We start from the raw sequence: 14,051 nt of genomic DNA on the forward strand, positions 1-14,051 counted from the left end.
CTCTCTCTCTCTCTCTCTCTCTCTCTCTCTCTCTCTCTCTCTCTCTCTCTCACACACACACACACACACACAAACACACACACACAAAAACACACCCACCCCTCATATTTTAGCTTCATAATTTTCTGTAAACCAATTCACATTGTGCTTAAATAAAAATATTTTATCAGGAAATTTCTATCACGAATGGGAAACCATTCTCCTCCGCTATCAATAGGAAGTAACTATAAAACAACACCTTTGAACTAAAATTGCATGTCTACGGTGACATCTTTAGGAAACACTGTCCTGGGGATGTTGATCTCAGCACCTACCACTTCTGGCCCTCTTCATGGGAAGGTACAAATACTGACACAGATCTTCCCCCTCAGCCATGAGGGAATGAACCAGGATATACACGGTCCAAAAGCCCTCTCCAAACCAAGTCTAAGGAAAGAAAAGTCCTGTAGATTTTAGGGACATAGTATTCATGCAAGGGGTCCACTGACAAGAAAATGCAAGCCCATAACTTCTCATTCTAACAAACACTTTTCCTCCCTCCCTCTCTCCCTCCTCCTCCTCCTCCTCCTCGTCTTCCTTCTCTCTGTCTCTGTCTCTCCCCCCCCCCATCTCTGTGTGTGTGTGTGTGAGAGAGAGAGCTTTTTGCCCTAGGCCATAACCTATCTGAGAACCAGACCTCTAGTTCGTGTGAAAAAACACCCATCACACAAAAACCAGCATGCATCAGATACAACCATCACAGCAGTGGTGGGAAGGAAGAGGTGGGCAAGAACTGAGGACAGGGAGCTGCCATTGCCCTGGGGGAGCAAGGGACAATGTGTTCCTGGAATCTCAATTTTAACTTGAAATGCATTTATTCATGGGAACCGTAGGGTGGTGCTTGGGTTCTATAGCACAATTAACACGGTACCATACTGCACAGACATTATGGATTAAATAAGCTTTTGTGGGTTGGCCTGGGAAGCCAGCCAGGAACAACTTTATTTCAATGGGGAAAATGCACTATAATTTCCAAATAGCTGCCATAATAAAAAGAGACTTCTGTAGCATTATCTTTTTGTGTACATAATTTCCATTTGTTACTGCCCCTTAGTCATTGTGCCCTTCTAGGGACAGATAAAAACCATTCTGGGATCAAAAGTGGGGGTAAGGAGGATAGATGAAACCTATTCTGGGGCAGGGGTTGGGGGGGGGAGGAAAGCAGCAGAAAAAGCATGCTTTTTAAATTGTTCTCTGTAATAATTCAGATACACGCTATTGGGACCTTCAATACATGCACATAGCATGTCTGTGTCTATATATGATAGATGCATGTATGGTATGTACTTCACACAAATGTCATTAAAGCTCAAAGATACTGAATTCCCAGCAATGGAAACTAGAACTCTTTTCTCTGGAGTAACAAATGTCTCATTTGTTCCAGTGGTTGCTAGGAACTTTCCAGAGGCAGGCAAACCTTACTTCAAGAGTACTTGGTGGGGATATGGTGAGGCAGTGTCCTTTCTGCTTTGTTTAAATTCGTGAGCAAGAGACCTCAGTGGACTCATCACACACTGATGGGAGGCTAGGACGGGGCTCTGTCCTTCCTGATCACTGGGTGACGTCTGCTCTCAGCATGAGAGCTTCAGTTCCTGCTCTAACTCATCTGGCTTGCCCAGTCCGCTCATTTTTATCCTGACCAGTTTTACTCATTTCTTTGTGAATGAGGAAAAAAAAACCTAAATAGATGAGAAAAGAAATAACTGTTTTGAGAAATGTCTCAAAAAAAAAAAAAAAAGAATCAGTCATTAGGCCTTGAGGTCAGCCTGGCATAGGGCCAAGAATAAGCCAGCAAAATGAAAGAGGGATAGGTTTGGGAGCAGATGTTCTGGATGCTGCAGGAAATGAAAATGTAAATTTACCTTTCCTCCTGAAGTGTGCTGGCTTCTAAGGCTGGTCACAACCTTTATAAGGATCACATTTTACCACAATTGTTTCTGGCCTTGAACTCCACAATACTTTTGTCTGGGTCTCCCAAGTAAAGGGAACACAGGCACTGTGCCACCTTGTCTGACTCACAGACTTGCAGTCTCACTACACCTTCCCACATAGCACAGTTGTACTTTCCTATCTACCAACTAAGGAAGTAACAATTGCTCCAAGACCCAGCTTACCTTCAGAACTAAGTGGCTGCTGACTATCAAGCCTTCGTGGAATTAGCACATGACTTAATTAGTACAGGATTGAGAAAATGGGCTCGTGGAAGCTTTCCAAAGAAGGAAAAGATGTGTAGGTGGAAGACTCACACCCTCTGCACCCTATGTCTGAATACGCCATTAATGAACCTGCCTTTGAGGACCAAGAAGAGGCAAGTGCATGCTCTGCCCAACCTGCTCCAGCCAGATGGAGCGACTTTGCAGATGTAGGAAGGGAGCAGAGTGAAGATGGACCTAAGTTTGGGTGGGAGGATGGAGTTGTAGCAGTGGCTGAGGTGGAAGGAGATGAAGGCAGGCAAAGGCTCCTCTAAGTCTAAAGTCTCTGCTTATGGCCCAAGGAGCCACATTCCCCAGGGAAGACAGATATTTAGTTGCAGGTCTGTCATCAATGTTAGATACTAACCACACTGGAGCCACAAATTTATCTAAAACGAATTTGAGACTTTATAAGATGGGAATATGCACATCTATTGTTACGTACATCTATTGTCTTATCTGTACTGGTTTTAGAAAATGGTCACAGCACCACTTATAAAATGGCAGCCTTTCTCTGAAACCCTTTGTGCCTTGTCTTTATCATTAAGCTTTCCTACACACAGGGGTATCTCTCTCTTTCTCTCCCCCTCCCCACCTTAGGATAGAGTCTCTCTACATAGTCTTCCCTGTCCTGGAACTCACAATGTAGTCCAAGCTAACCTCAAACTCACAGAGGTCCTTCTGCCTCTGCCTCCCAAGTACTGGGATTAAAAATCTGCACCACCACACCCAGCACACATGGGCGTCTTTATAGGATTCAAACTGGCCAATCAAGGTCTGACAATATCTTGGCCATCCCTATTCTATCTCCAGAGCTATACCTAGGAATCTTTATTGGAACACATCTCTCTATTGAGTTTCCTTCTTCCAGATGTGTGTGGGTCTTTTGCTTTCCCACATGAATTTAGATTTGTGTTATCAAGTTCAACAAACAATCCTGAGGGAGACTGAGGAGATGGTTGGCTTTGCACATTTGTGACTTTATATCTTCATATCTAAAAGGCAGTAACCCCCTTAATTTATAGAACTTTTCCTTAATAGCTTTCAAAAATTGACAATATCCCCCATGAACATAGGGGTGATCCTGTCTGTTTTAGACTAGATACTTTATATTCTTTGGCATAAGTGTAACTGTCTATCATTTCCAAACTATCCACAGCCAGTTCTGTTTATGAAAGTGCAGTTTACTTTAATGACTTAGCAGCTGGCAACTTTAAACTTTGATGTTAAGTCTAATGAACATTTTTACATATTCCTTCTGATGTTCTACATAACGAATAAATTACCCCAGGCTCAGGAAACACCATGGAAGAGGGAGTGGAAAATATATGAGGGATAGAAAGATGGCTCAACGGTTAAGACCACTCCTGCTCTTACAGAAGACCAAAATTCAATTCCCAGCACCCACATGGCAGCTCACAACCATCTGTGATCTCAGTTCCAGGCCAAATAGCCATACACAGAAAATCAAAGTATGTTTTAATGTGAAGAGGATGGGAAGAGGTTCTCTGAAATACTGTCTTTGGCCAGGACAAGGCCACTGTACGCATGAGCTCACTGCATAGATGAATAACTATACAAGGTCAAGTGAACAAGATGTTAACATTCCAGCAGACAGGAAAAACTAGATTCAGTAGGTTAAAAATAGAAAGGGTAGGGAGAACATGAAGGTGGGAAGGGATGTCCTAGGAGGAGTGGGATGGAAGAGTTGGGTAGACAGGACCAAGACATACTATATACATGTCCATGATTATCAAAGAATAAATAATGAAACAAAGCAAAGAATAAATCATTTGCCAATAAGTAATCTATTTTGTTTTTTCAGCCATCAACATATACCATTTTGTTTTAGTTCAGTTTTGCTATTTTAAGAAGGGGTCTTCCTATGCAGCTCAGGTTGGTCTTGAACTCACAATTCTCCTGCCTTAGTCTCCTGAGTGCTGGGATTGCAGGTGTATACCGTCATACAGCATGTTTTATTTCTTACTGCAGTAGTTAAGAAATCCAGTTCAATGTCAAAATAAAAGACATGGTGACAGATAACTTCACATTGTTTATTAGAGTAAAAGAAATTCATCTAATATCTTTTTTGTTTTTTTTTAGAGATGAGACAGGGAGATTTATTATACTAGCTCATTTCTTCAGAGATTTGCAACCTGATTAACAATAACATACTAGACATTATCTTTTCATGGAGAATTACAAATAACATTCTTAGTTCATTCCATAGTGAATACGTTAAAATGAATTTTTGGCCATGTAGATATAACCAGTAGATGGAAATTGTGCTACATTTTGAGGAGATAAAAATATAAAGTAGGTTATGGCAATTTGAGGAAGACAGAATTGTAGGAATTTTCCCTTTGCATTGAGAAAAATATGGAACGCTTCACGAATTTGTGTGTCATCCTTGCGCAGGGGCCATGCTAATCTTCTCTGTATCGTTCCAATTTTAGTATATGTGCTGCTGAAGCAAGCACTTGGTTTTTCGAGACAGGGTTTTCTCTGTGTAGTCCTGGCTGTCCTGGAACTCACTCTGTAGACCAGGCTGGCCTCGAACTCAGAAATCCGCCTGCCTCTGCCTCCCAAGTGCTGGGATTAAAGGTGTATGCCACCACTGCCTGGCCCTCATCTAATATCTTTTTTTAAAATAATTTATTTATTTTTTTCTCAAATAGTAATTCATTCACACAGGGGTTATAAACACAGAAAGGCAGGATGTGGGGAAGGGGATGACACTGGAGTGTGGGTGTTCAGGGGGAATACAGATATCTTGCAGAACCGGGTATCGGCTGGGTGAAGGTTCAGGGGACAAGTCACTATAACTCTGCCTATGACTCACTTGTCCTTATCTAAGTTGGTATTGTCTGCCAAGGGTACCTATTTACAAGGTGTATGACTACTCAGGCTTATAAATTTCCACAAAAGCTGCCTGTTTACAATAGCTTATAGCCATCTGTTTCAATGTTTTTTCACAGAGACCCAAGACTTGGTGTTAGTATACATGTATGACAGGCCTATTGCTGATCATCTAATATCTTATCATTATGGCATTAAATGGTTTTATAGCTTCAGCATGTTAAGGGAGTTCTTATATTGAGTTATAACTAAGAATAACTTAAAATTTATTATATATTATTATATTATACTAATCATATTTATGTTAAATAAACATAAATATATACTATATCAGATATTGAGATAATTTTATATTTCTTATTCCTTTAATCTGTCAATGAGGCAAAGTAATAGTTCTCATTCTCTCTGTCTCTGTCTCTTCCCCTCACCTCCCTCCCGTGTGTGTGTGTGTGTGTGTGTGTGTGTGTGTGTGTGTGTATGTCTGCACTTGTATGTGCCAGATGTTGATGTTAAGTATCTTCCCCCAGTCGTACTCCATCTTACTTTTAAAGACATGGTCTCTGCCACCTTTGCAAGCTCCTGGGGTCCTCTTGTCTCTGCCCCAGTACCAGTTTTGTTTTGGGGGTTCTAAGGAGGTTGGGTTTGTTTGGGGTTCTGTTGTTGTTGTCGTTGGGTTTTGTGGTGGTGATGGTTTTAGTTTAGTTTGGTTTGTTTTTTTTATTTTTTGTTTGATTTCCCTGTGTGTACTCTTAGCTGTCCTAAAACTTACTCTGTAGGCCATGCTGGTCTCAAAAACAAAATGAAATGAAACAAAACGAAACGAAACAAAACAAAACAAATTAAAAATAAAAATAAAATAAAAATGAAAAAGAAAGGGCTGAGCAGTGGTGGCGCACGCCTTTAGTCCCAGCACTTGGGAGGCAGAGACAGGTGGATTTCTGAGTTTGAGGCCAGCCTGGTCTACAGAGTGAGTTCCAGGATAGCCAGGGCTACACAGAGAAACCCTGTCTCGAAAAACCAAAAAAAAAAAGAAAGAAAGAAAGAAAAAGAAGAGAAAAAAAGAAAAAGAAAAAGAAAGAAAGGAAAAAGCCAGGTGGTGGTAGGGCATGACCTAAATCCCAGCACTTAGAAGCAGAGGCAGGTGGGTCCCTATACCTGTATTACGAACATGAACCTCTACACCACATCTTATGAAGGCTGGATATGTGAATGCATGGCAAGCATCTTGCTCACTGAGTCTTCTCTCCAGCCCTAATTGACCCATTTTCTAATCTGCCCAGATTCTGGAGTCAATTTGCCTTGATTATGATATACGGCAGTGTATTTGTAGCATGTATGTGTGGGTATACACGTATATGAGTATATGTATGTGAGCACACTGTCGCTGCCCTCAGTCACACCAGAAGAGGGTGTTGGATCCCATTACAGAAGGATGTGAGCTACTGTCTGGTTGCTAGGAATTGAACTCCATGTGTGTGCAGGCAGAGACTGCCTGTGCACATGCAGAAATCAGAGGGCATTTAGTGTGCTCTGTCATTCTTCACACTGCTCCTTAGAGGCAGAGCCCCTGATAAAGCTGGAGCTTAGCGAGTCCCAGGGACCTCAGGATCTCTCATCTCCTCGGGGACAGGATCACAGGTGTGTGTGAGACCATGTCCAGGTTTTATGTGAATGCCGACATCCAAACACCACTCCTCGTGCCTGTGTTTCCAGTGCTCTAAACTGCTGGGACATCTGTCCTCGTCCTTATTTGTCTTCTGCCTCAGTGGGTTCATATGCACTACAGAAACCAAGCACTACTGTGCCACAGGCTAGCTCCTCCATTTCCCTCTGGGCCCACATCCCTCCTCCCTTGAGATATGGCCGCTCTGAGTAGTTTCTTCAAAAGACTTCCCCAGCAGAATAATTACATTTCTTCTGGTTCTAGTGGTTTTGGATTTGGGTTTGTTTGTTTGTTTGTTTTGTTATGTTTAGTTTTTTTGTGTTTTGCTATAGAAAATTTGGAATGGTACCATTAAAAATATGTTAAGCCAGGCATATTGATGTACACAGCACTCAGGAGGAAAGGGCAGGTAGATATCTGTGCATTCATGGCCAGCCTGGTCTACATAGTGAGTTCCAGGGAAGCCAGGGGCTACACAGTGAGATAGATAATATCTCAAAAAAGAAAACTGCAGACGAAAAAAAAAATGGTTTCCATTGGAAACATGTAAGTGTAAAGTTCCATGGCCCCATCAGGAAGGCAATACTTTGTAATTATGCAGTGGCTTTTTTACTCATAGTGATGCTCTTGGCCTTGAAGTATATTGATCTGGAAGTAGAATATTGTCTACTATTAAGATAGCAATTCTAGGGAGTCTGCAGAGATGGCTCAGCGGTTAAGAGCACCGTCTGCTCTTCCAGAGGTCCTGAGTTCAATTCCCACAACCACAGGTAGCTCACAACCATCTGTAATGGGATCGGATGCCCTCTTCTGGTGTGTCTGAAGACAGCCACAGTGTACTCATATACATAAAAAAAGAAAAAGAGCAATTCTCTGTTTTTTGAAGAGATCATGGGTGGCAAATCTCTTTCCCCCAGTACTATTACTTTAAATCTTTATATGTTTTCATAATTTTGCTTTATTTTTTCATCAACATGACCATCTTAAACTTTGCACTAAAGACTTCTGTCTAGACGCATGTGTTCTGGGTATCGACAGGTGAGTTTCCTCTCTTCTTACGTGACTTTAATACATCCTCCATTTTATGTCTTTTTCTTCTCTTGTCCTGTTTGTGTGAATGAACAAGGTCCCCCAGGGCTCTTGTTCTGAACACTCACTGCCAGCCTGTAGTACTGTTCTGGGAGACAGTGGAACCTTTGAGACATCCGGCTTCACTAGCAGAAGTGGGATGCCCCAGAGGTTCTACTGCCTTTGGTTCTAGCCCGAGCTGTTTGCTCCCTATCCTCCTGGGATGTGTGTAAGCCGTGCTACAAGCTCCTGCTCCATGCCCCTTCTGTCAGGATGGACATCCATACCCTCTAATGCTGTCAGCTCAGAAAAATCTCTCTTCTCTTATGTCACTTCTGCCTCATATTTTGTCACAAAGACAAGAGAAGTAACTAACACACTTCCCCTCTTATAGACCTGGGGTTTAAATTCTATTTCATTTTCTCCTCTACAAATCCTACATTACAATCTCTAGGCCTATTGTTTTCATGACAATTGTTACCAAATGAATGAATTATATATATATTTCAAACAAAACATTTACTTTCTGCACATGTAACAAACCACCACAAAACAAAAACACCTTACTGACTTAAGGTAATGACTTATGACTGGTCTGTGATTCTGTGAGTTTGTGATCAAAGTCAAATGTGGCTGTGGCTGAAAACTGAAGTCTCAGTGACTGAAATGACTGACATGCATGGCTGGCAGGAGATGATGGCTGTGGGTTGAGCTGAGGCTGCTATGAAGGCTTGCCTGTGGCTATAGGGTTTAAACGTTGGTCGGCATGGTGTCTGGGAGGGAAAATTACAAGAGACTCAGGAGAAGTTACAGGATTCTGTGAGCCTTGGAAGCCACAGAGTCTCACTTCTGCTGCTTTCTATGGGTCACTCAGAACCATACCTGACTCCATGTGAAAAGGCACAACACGGGGGCATGACATCAGGTTGTATATCACAGAGGTTAGGTACAGCCTTATGAGATATAAAGCACTAGGCTGTGTAAGGTTTTCAAGAAAAAAACCATAAAAAGGCTGGGCGATGGTGGCACACGTCTTTAATCACAGCACTTGGGAGGCAGAGGCAGGTGGATTTCTGAGTTCAAGGCCAGCCTGGTCTACAGAGTGAGTTCCAGGACAGCCAGGGCTACACAGAGAAACCCTGTCTTGAAAAAACAAAACAAAATAAAAAAAGAAAAAAAAAGGATCTGATTGAAAGATTTTATTCCTGGGCCCATAGAGGGTCTAGATAGATGATTGACAGATAGATAGATAGATAGATAGATAGATAGATAGATAGATAGATAGATATAGGAAGGAAGGTAGGTAGGTAGGTAGACAGACAGACTGATGTGTTGATATAAGTGATACACACACACACACACACACACACACACACCAGGCAGAACAAGATCTTTGAAGAAAACCATTTGTTCACATTTTCATGTTTAGAAGAGAGCAAACCTCGGCCACTTCTGTAAGCCTGACCTTCAGCAAGCCTCCCATTCTGATCCATAAGATGGAACCAATAGCAGATACCTCAGAGAAAGGTTGGAGTAACTCAGTAACATAATCCTGGTAGGCACAGCACCTGGCGTGCAGCAAGTTCTCAAAACGTGGTCATGTTAATAATGTACCCCACCTGATTATACTCATGAGTGGGCCAATTGACGTTTCAATTCAAGTTTGCTTGACTCTAAAGCCTATGGGAAGTCTTCAATTTACACACTGTTAGAGGTCACAGAGGTTGATTGTCCCCTAGATTTCTTGGTAGGCATTTGTCACTGTGCGGTGAACTGCAGTAAAATCAAGGGAATGGGATCCCTTTTTGGTGCCTGTTAAAGTTTTTAAATGGTGGTGGTGGTGGTGGTGGTGGTGGTGGTGGTGGTGGTGATGGTTTTCTTGCTGGGAATTGAGCTGAGGGCCTCAGCATGCTGGGTAAAAGCTCTGCCTCTATGCTACACTTCCCCAGCCCCGCAGTAAAACTGACAAGCCTCCCTGAACTTACTCAGCTATGTACTTACAGCAGATAGATGATGTTGAGCCTCCCAAACAGCTTCTGAGTAAATTTTCTAATGAGGGTTTTGATACAGAAGATGTCCTGTGATTCTGTTCTTCGGCAATGTACCACCTCAACCTTCCCTCTGGGAGAAGTGAGGATGGACATTTTTCTCTCCTGTCCCCAAGAAAGAGAGAGAAAAGTCCATTATTAAACTCAGATGACAGGCTAGCTCAATTACAATACATACAACACCGAACAGTTAATATCATGTGCTCAGGGGCATTCAAGGAGCCACATTTTCTCAGGTGGTTGGCTATAACAGACCTGTTAAAATGCTGCTCTCCTAGAAAATGAACTGAGAACTGGCATGTCTAGAACTTTCGACAACTATTTTAAAACTGCTTTAGATGTTGAAAGGGATTATTGAGTGACTTAACCGACCGTGGCAGCAATACAGTCGTGTTATAAGGAAAGTATTTACATACATGCCCACATTGTGAACGTTTGCCCTTATGGAACCTGGAATCCCAAAAAATAGCAATCTGGAGAGCTTTTATGAGAAAAAAAAAAGTTTAAACAAGAAAGCATCTGCTTCTTTAGACAGTTTTTCTGAGAGGTCCCCATGTTTTGGGACCCTGGGTTCCAAACCTATTCTGAACGATAGGTTCTAATGTTTTGGAGCTATCTCCCCAAAGCTCATGTATTAAGGGTTCAGTCAACAAACCTACATCACTATTGGGAGATGGTGGACCATTTAGGAAGAAGACAGATCACTGAAGACATGCTCTTGTAGGGGAAGAACCCTGGTCCCTTGCTGTCTGTGATGGTTTGTATATGCTTGGTCCAAGGAGTGGCACAATTAGGAGGTGTGGCCTGTTGGAGTAGGTGTGTCACTGTGGGCGTAGGCTTAACACCCTCATGCTAGCTGCCTGGAATTCAGTCTTCTGCATGCAGCCTTCAGATGAAGATACAGAGCTCACAGTTCTGTCTGCACCAAGCCTGCCTGGATGCTGCCATGCTCCGATCTTCATGATACTGGACTGAACTTGTGAACCTGTAAGCCAGCTCCAATTCAGTGTTGTTTTAATAAGATTTGCCTTGGTCCTGGTGTCTGCTCACAGCAGTAAAACCCTAACTAAGACAGCTAGCAAATCTATCAAAGGCTTGAAGAAGTCTGTCATAGAGACTCTTTTTCTCCTTAATACGAACATCTTTTCCACGGTCTTTCTCAGCAGAACCCTCTAACGGCTGGAACCGCAGAGTGTCAGGGTTCCAGAAAGCTTGGGAAATGCTGTGGACAGCCCACACAATGGCTTCAATTTTAATACGTTGAAGCTTGTCTGCCTCTTCTTTCCATATCTCTTTCCCCTTCTGCTCCTCCCTGCCCTCTCTTCCAAGGGAGGAATTATTACATACTAATAGGTCAACTGACATCAGGGAAGTCAGCTTGGCACTGTCACAGTGCCTCAGAGAACAGTATGGAAAGCTATCCTGTGGGCAACTCTTAGTCAGTCTCCTGCACTGATGACCACAGCTCTGACTCCTAGCCCACAGGTGATCTCTGCCAATTTTTAATCATCATATAAATAGAACTATAAAGCATGTGTGATTTTTATCACAAGACATATCCTGTTACTTTTTTTTTAAGCTTAGATATTACAAAGAAATTGAATGCCACAAGTCTCAAGCCTCTGCCATTCCTCACCGTGGGCTCTATGGGCAAAGGTCCCCTCTCTTCATTGTTCCCCAGGGACCCAGATCAAACTGGTACTGGTTTCCTTTAACTGCAAATCTTCAGTGAAAAGTGTATGATGGAGTTAACTAGACCCTGGGAAGATAGCAAGGTGACAGGTTGGAGTCCTCCAGCGGTCTTCCCACCATCAACCTCACAGGCCTACAGAAAAGTTTTATCAGCACCTTCAAGGCAAACATAGCTCCTGGAGATGGCTCGAAATTGCCGAAGCTTACAGAAATGGAGAGGTATCAAACATGTCAATATACGCAGTTTTTAAATTTCCTATTTTCCAATAAGTGACCAGTGAAGCTGTCCAGATGTTTCCGTAGCCCAGGCATTTAGCAAGCCGTGTGAGCTGAATCCAAGCAGGACTTGTGCTTTTCATAGCGCCGAGTGGGAGAGAAGCAGGTCCCCGTATGTGGGCTGTGTTGTGCAGCCTTGGTGTTATTGTGACTGCTGTGGTTAACTAGAGACATTGTGCCATCTTTAGCTCCACCCAGCTGTTGCCTAGTGGAACCACGGACTCAGAATGGAAGCACTTCATGTTGCAAAGACAATAAATCCTTGGTATCTAGGCAACATCTCCAAAACCTGGGGTATTAGCTTACTCTTCCCCACTCTCTCTGATTTTAGCAGCTATTAGCCTGACAGGTGGTTTCACTTTTGGAGCATAGCAAAAGGAATCTCAATGTATTTAATGTTTGAGAAATGAGATGATCTTGAATATCTAGATGACATGGTTTAGAGCTGTGGCAAATATTTTGATATTGGCTATACTCATTTGTAGTTTGGAAAAATTGAAAAAAAAGTTTAGAAAGAGAAGGTGTGATATCATGACATACATATTTTTTTTTCCAAATACCAGGAGTTGGACAGCTATGGAAAATCTCTTAAACAATTATCTATTGCCAGGTGTGGTGGTGCCAGCATTTAATCCCAGTAATTGGGAGGCAAATGCAGGTAGATTTCTGGGAGTTCCAGACCACTCAGTGCTACACAGTAAGGCCTTGTCCCAGAAAACAAACAACAACAAAAACAAACAAATCACCATCATCATCACCAATAACAAAAAAACTCATAATGATTTAATTAAGCCACTAATAAAGATAGAAGCTTCAATGCATATTACTAAATAAAAGTCACCAATCTAAAGAGAAATATGACTCCAACCATCTACAAAGAACTACAGAGACATTAAAGAAAAATAGGTCAACCCACCCCTGCTACCTAAGTAGCAGTCCCCAATTTCTCATCTCCCAAGGCACAGGGATCACTGTTGGAGAGGAGGAAGTGTGTGAAAGCAAAAGTCAGTGAATGACTACAGAAAATATCCAGACACAGCAAGGCAACACAAAACCTGTGCAAACTCAAGCCAGACCAAATCTCATGGAGAGCTGGGCACACAAGCCCACATCTGGCAGTGGAGAAATTAGTCATTTTTAGCTGCTGGAAAGCATGAGTTTTCTCTTAAGAGTATAGCATTCTGGTAATTTGACCAGGCTCCAGTAGAAGACCACATATTCAAGAAGATATGGGCAACACAATTAGTCTTCAAAGGTTAAAAACAAAAAGATGCAAAGTTGGGTGAATAGGGAATGTGGTAGATCTGGGGAAAGCTGGAGAAACAACTATGATTAAAATGCAAAACTCTCAAAGAAGTAATTTAAAAAAAAATGGTTAAAAAAAGATGAGTATTGATGGACAAGGCTCAAAGGGAGAAAGATGAACAGGTGGTTCCCTGAAGAGTTTGACGACTTGGAACTCTGTCGATTATTGAAACAGCAGATGCAGACTATCTTGCCTTTGTCCTAAATCTCAGACTGTACAAAGGTGAACTGTAACAGTTGCCTTTAACTGATAATGTGTCAGTGTAAATTCACCAACGCTGACAATGAGCCATCATGGGGGGGAGGGGAGTAGTAGAAAGCCCTTTGAGGGTGGGGAAAGAGGGAGTAAGAGAAGCTCACCTTCCCAATTTTGCTGTCAATCCCCAAATTTTTATTTTAAAATTTTTCTTAACTATATGCTCACTCTGTTTTTGAATGTACGTCGGATATTATACATACTAACATCTAGCGAGCATTTTACATAGACAGATTTTTCTCTTTAATCTTAAGGAAGCAGTTATTTCTATCGTTTTATAGCCAAAAACATTAATAACAGAATTGAAATAATGAAAACAAATTTACAGGCAAAAAAAATTGATCAGTTTATGTAGGTGTTTTACTACTGACTAATTTCAACTTTTCTCTAACATCTTGTTTCAAAAATGCCTCTTTTTATTTAAAAAAAATCCACGTTTCAAGAGCATTAACTTGGCCCAATCCTGGGGAAGCCCGAGATGAAGGGGCGGGGACTCAGAGACTACAAATCCCAGCATGCATCGCTGCCCCGGCAGCTACTTGCCAGGCTGTGGTTTTCTCGGCGCTCTTCTCCCCGCCGAGTTTCCACATCCAAGATGGGTTCCTACGCCCCTGGAAGGTGGCACTGCCTACAGCTGCACGCATCATTGAGCC

The 14,051-nt window shown here is 42.2% G+C and overlaps 1 protein-coding gene and 1 non-coding gene across 2 annotated transcripts in view; both read right to left on the reverse strand.

Moving 5' to 3' along the window:
• Window positions 1-9,965, reverse strand: part of Cfap61 (cilia and flagella associated protein 61) — a 273,504-nt gene extending 263,539 nt beyond the window's left edge. The window contains exon 1 of the mRNA XM_028756974.1: window positions 9,823-9,965. Coding sequence (XP_028612807.1) covers window positions 9,823-9,965 — 143 coding nt within the window. The remainder of the gene's footprint in view (window positions 1-9,822) is intronic.
• LOC114612416 lies at window positions 4,605-4,711 on the reverse strand. Its single transcript, XR_003710010.1, has one exon. It is a non-coding gene; the product is annotated as a U6 spliceosomal RNA (small nuclear RNA).
• Window positions 9,966-14,051: the final 4,086 nt, after the last annotated feature.

This window comes from Grammomys surdaster, unplaced genomic scaffold (genome assembly GCF_004785775.1).
Source record: "Grammomys surdaster isolate TR1022 unplaced genomic scaffold, NIH_TR_1.0 129, whole genome shotgun sequence".
Taxonomy (NCBI): domain Eukaryota; kingdom Metazoa; phylum Chordata; class Mammalia; order Rodentia; family Muridae; genus Grammomys; species Grammomys surdaster.